Source organism: Brassica napus, chromosome A4 (assembly GCF_020379485.1).
Source record: "Brassica napus cultivar Da-Ae chromosome A4, Da-Ae, whole genome shotgun sequence".
Lineage (NCBI taxonomy): Eukaryota > Viridiplantae > Streptophyta > Magnoliopsida > Brassicales > Brassicaceae > Brassica > Brassica napus.
This window is the reverse complement of record NC_063437.1, coordinates 2,789,436-2,793,597: the sequence shown is the minus strand read 5'-3', so window position 1 is coordinate 2,793,597 and position 4,162 is coordinate 2,789,436. Positions and strand designations below refer to the sequence as shown.

Genomic DNA, 4,162 nt, shown 5'->3' with positions numbered 1-4,162 from the left:
GAGGGGAGGTGACACGTGTACGGACAACAAAGCCTTCTGCTTGCAGTCAGATGTAGCCATTGGCTTAGGTTTTGCTGCTTTTCTATTCCTCGCCTTCTCTTCCTGCTTCTCTGGCTTTAGAGTCGCTTGTTTCCTCATTACAGGCTCTCGTTTTCACCTTTAGTGTGTGATCCATAAAGAGAAACGTTTGTAACATTTGTTTATGGAGTTGATGTGATATATATATAAAAGAATCAATCAGGAAAAGAAGATGAAATAGTTTGATCAGAACTATAAAGTCTCAACATACATAGTTTAAGCTTAAGCTTCAGCATACATTCTTGAGGACTGAGGTTGCTCTACTTTGACATTACTTTTTTGAACCTTTCTTACAAAGTCTCAGTAAAAAACATGATTTGCTGAACTATGAGGAACTCAACAAAACCAAATAATTTACAGTATTCTTAAATGGATGAAGCTGAAGAAGCAGAGAAGATAAGAGATTCAGTTCATCACGATCCTGTGGAATGAGCTAAGCTTCTGCTACAGCCTGAGGTTTCTCTACTTTGACCTTAGCTTTTCCCTTCTTATTACTATCCTTCACCTTCTTCTCCTCTGCACTCAGCTCAATCCTTGTAAAAACTGGATTCGCTTGCGCCATCACTTGTCCACCCTTAAGCCCTCCCCACTTAGTATCACCCTAAAACAAAACAAAAAACCATTACAACCAAAGAAAAATCTCACAAAGTTTTAGTTTAAACCAGATGACAAGAGATCGTTTGGTACCCATGTAATGCTATTGAATTTGATCAACTGACTAGCCAAGCTGTGAATATATCCTCAAAGCTTAAGCAAGGAGCAACAGGGGATAACACAACCGCTATGATTCTCATTACTTCAAGTATAATCACCAGATCCTGTAGTCATTGGCACCAAAACCAGTCACTGAAACTTGATCCTTAAACCAATAACATATCCTTTGTTTAGTGAAAGAAGAAGACAAAGACCATGGCTGCAGCTTCTGCTGAGACACCACCTTGTTTGAAAAGCATCCAAGGTGCGCTTTGATCCATGTAGGAGTTTCCTGCATTCCCAATCTCTAACACAGCCTCACACGCCGTTGATGATGACAGGCTTTCATAGTTTGTCTTAGCTTTCTCAACCTTTTAATAGATAAAGGTGCAATGTTTAGATGAAGCAATTAGAGAGACCAAAGTTGCATTGCCGTTGGAACTTTACCAGCTTCTCCACTGTGTCTTTCAAAGGGATTCCTTCAGCTGCTATAGTCGAATCCACGGCTAAAGTAGACTCACAGTTCTTCTTAAGAAGGCCAAGAGTACGGTTAAGGAGGTTTCCTGAAGATAAACACAATAAAGCATTTTCAGAAGGCTAAGGGAGAGTGAAAGAGTTAGTTTCAGTAGAGTGTCAACAAACCTATTGTGTTGGCGAGATGTGCATTGACAATTTTAACAAAGCGGTCTTCTGAATAATCCCCATTGTTTCCAAACTCCACCTCCCTGATGAAGAAGTACCTGACAGCGTCTGGACCAAACTTCTGAACCAGCTCAAAAGGTTCTAGAGTGTTCCCCAATGATTTTCCCATCTTCATTCCATCCTTTAATTCGATAAACCATAGAAACAATCATATCAGAAAAGGCAAGAACAAGAAATCTTTGATTTAACCATCAGCTTTGAAAGTACCTTTGTTAGAAATCCATGGCCAAACACCATCTTTGGAAGACTGAGACCATCAGACATTAGCATAGCAGGCCAATAGACTGCGTGAAATCGCAGAATATCCTGTAGTTGTTTCATTTATAAGTAAATATTGAAGGTGAGTCCGTTTAATATCACTAGAGTTGATAAATGAGTATAAGCTATACTTTCCCTATCAAATGCAACGAAGCAGGCCAGCCTAATGAAACGGCAGTGTCTTGATTTTTTTGCCCATTGTCCTCTGTTAAAGCTGATATGTAACTGTAATGAAAAGATTAGAGAAATGAAATTAGAGTTCAATCCCACAATCTTAAACAAAAACATGTATTTGGATGCTTAGTAAACATTACATGATGAGCACTAACCATATATAAGTCCCCAAGGAAAAGAGAAGAAGGTTACCCCAACAGAGCGTCAAACCAAACATAAATGGTTTGCTTATCGTCATCAGGAACAGGGATTCCCCAATCAACTAGTGCTCGAGATATCGAAAAATCCCTTAACCCACTCTTTATCCAACTTTGCACCTAAACAAAAACCCTATTAGAAAAAGGATTAAAACAGAATTAGCTAGACTCCATAAGAACTAACTGAATGCTACAACGGTAGAGAACTTGAAGACTAACCTCGTTTAGACGGTATGAAGGCTGCACAGAAAGAGGATTCTGAGACAAAACTTCTTCAAGTTGTTTCTGATATTTGGATAGAGCAAAGAAGTAGTTATCTTCCTTCCTTGCAACACATGGCATTTGATGGACAGGACAACAACTGTTTTCAAGCAGCTCTTTCTCATCCTACAGATCCCAAAAACAAAGCCTAACCTATAAACTTGTCCCACAAACTACAAACCAATCCCAAAAAAAAAACACAAACCTTATATTCCTCACAGTTAACACAGTAAAGTCCTTCATAATCAGCTGTGTATATATCACCGTTTGCGAAAACTCTAGCGTAAAACTCTTTCACGATAGCTTCATGCTTAGGATCAGTGGTTCTGACAAACTTATCATAAGCTATATCGAGTTCTTTCCAAAGAGTTCTATAAGATTGAGAAATGAGATCACAATGGTCAGCAGGGTTGCGTCCATTAGCAGCTGCTGATGTAGCTATCTTCTCACCATGCTCATCTGTTCCTGTGATAAAGATAACTTTCTTGCCAAGTAACCTCTACACAAACAAGATGAATAAAAATTGAAACTTTACAAGACCCATCACATAAAAATTGAAACTTTACAAGACCCATCATTTAAAAATTGAAACTTTACAAGACCCATCATATAAAAATTGAAACTTCACATGACCCATCACCTAAAAATTGAAACTTTACAAGACCCATCACATAAAAATTGAAACTTTACAAGACTCATCATTTAAAAATTGAAACTTTACAAGAACCCTAGAGAGGTCAGAGAGTAAATGAGAAGACCCACTTGGAAACGGGCGACTGAATCGGCGGCGATGGTGGTGTAGGCACTACCCATGTGGGGAGGGGCATTTACGTAATAAAGAGGAGTAGTGAGGACGAATGTTTCACCGTTTTCATGGCTTTCGAGGGTGGAAGTAGAGTGGAGAGCTCTCCTCGGGGAAGAAGCGAGCCTTTTGGAGAATCTGAAGCTGTTTCTTGGAGAAAATGGTTTTGTAGTGAGGAGAGTGTTAAAGGGTTTTAACAAACAGAGGGCGTTGTGAAGCGATGAGTTCAGCCTCGCCATCATTGATAAGAAGGTTCGCCGGAGAAACGGAGGAAGGGGACTGGGCGATTTGGAGGGAAGTTTAGTTTATGGTTCGGTTTTTAACGGTTGATGATAGCGTAAATCAAAACCGGTTCAATTGGGTTAATGTCAGATTAATTTGTGTCTACCGAAGCAAAATGTAAACCGGTTTGTGTTGTCAACTGTAAACCTGTTATTTAATTTCTCGATTCATTATGAGAAATTTTTTAATACATGCTAACTAAATTTGTACTTGATTCATATACCACCGATTTTTATGTTTACCTGATTGATGTTTTTAAAAATGTTTATAATCCATGTATTCGTATATGAGTGTCAAATGTCATGTTAGTGGTACTATCTAACAAGACTAACCGCAACATGAAAGTGCTATAACATCCATCTAACAGTTTATTTAGAATTTAACTATTTTCAAATTCAATATACTTAAAAATAACTGAACTATGGTTCAAATACCTCAGCCTTAAATGATTTGTTCTTGGAACTGATGACGGAGGAAGCACACATTAACAGCCATTTCTTCCGTATCATTTGTATAACCATGGTTAGACCATTCCAAACCCACCTTGACCTAGTATTCTCTCAAGTTTATTTGTCATCACAAGATCATAGACGTAGATCATTCCAAACGCCTAATTAAAGGTAGGGTAGATTTGCTCACGTCCTCAACATCCTCCACCATAACTTCATCCACTCCACTTAATACAGATGATAATTTTATATACATTTAGACAACC

The 4,162-nt window shown here is 38.4% G+C and overlaps 1 protein-coding gene across 1 annotated transcript; it reads right to left on the bottom strand.

The window, feature by feature from the left end:
• Positions 1-511: 511 nt before the first annotated feature.
• On the bottom strand, positions 512-3,404 carry LOC106449218 (methionine--tRNA ligase, chloroplastic/mitochondrial-like). The gene is made up of 11 exons (XM_048778902.1): positions 3,126-3,404; positions 2,569-2,862; positions 2,322-2,489; positions 2,098-2,222; positions 1,863-1,956; positions 1,681-1,779; positions 1,414-1,594; positions 1,219-1,334; positions 987-1,142; positions 798-896; positions 512-679 (listed from the first exon to the last, which is right to left on the bottom strand). The coding sequence occupies exons 1-11, from the start codon at positions 3,402-3,404 to the stop codon at positions 512-514; spliced, it is 1,779 nt and encodes a 592-aa protein (XP_048634859.1).
• Between the last annotated feature and the right edge of the window lie 758 nt (positions 3,405-4,162).

What these genes read in the sequence shown, in the direction of transcription:
- LOC106449218 (XM_048778902.1), bottom strand. Translation starts at nt 3,404, where the DNA reads ATGGCGAGGCTGAACTCATCGCTTCACAACGCCCTCTGTTTGTTAAAA. An exon ending in GCCATGGATTTCTAACAAAG is followed by an intron (nt 1,595 to 1,680) that starts GTACTTTCAAAG and finishes ATCGAATTAAAG; the next exon opens with GATGGAATGAAGATGGGAAA. An exon ending in ATATATTCACAGCTTGGCTA is followed by an intron (nt 680 to 797) that starts GTCAGTTGATCA and finishes GTTTTGTTTTAG; the next exon opens with GGTGATACTAAGTGGGGAGG.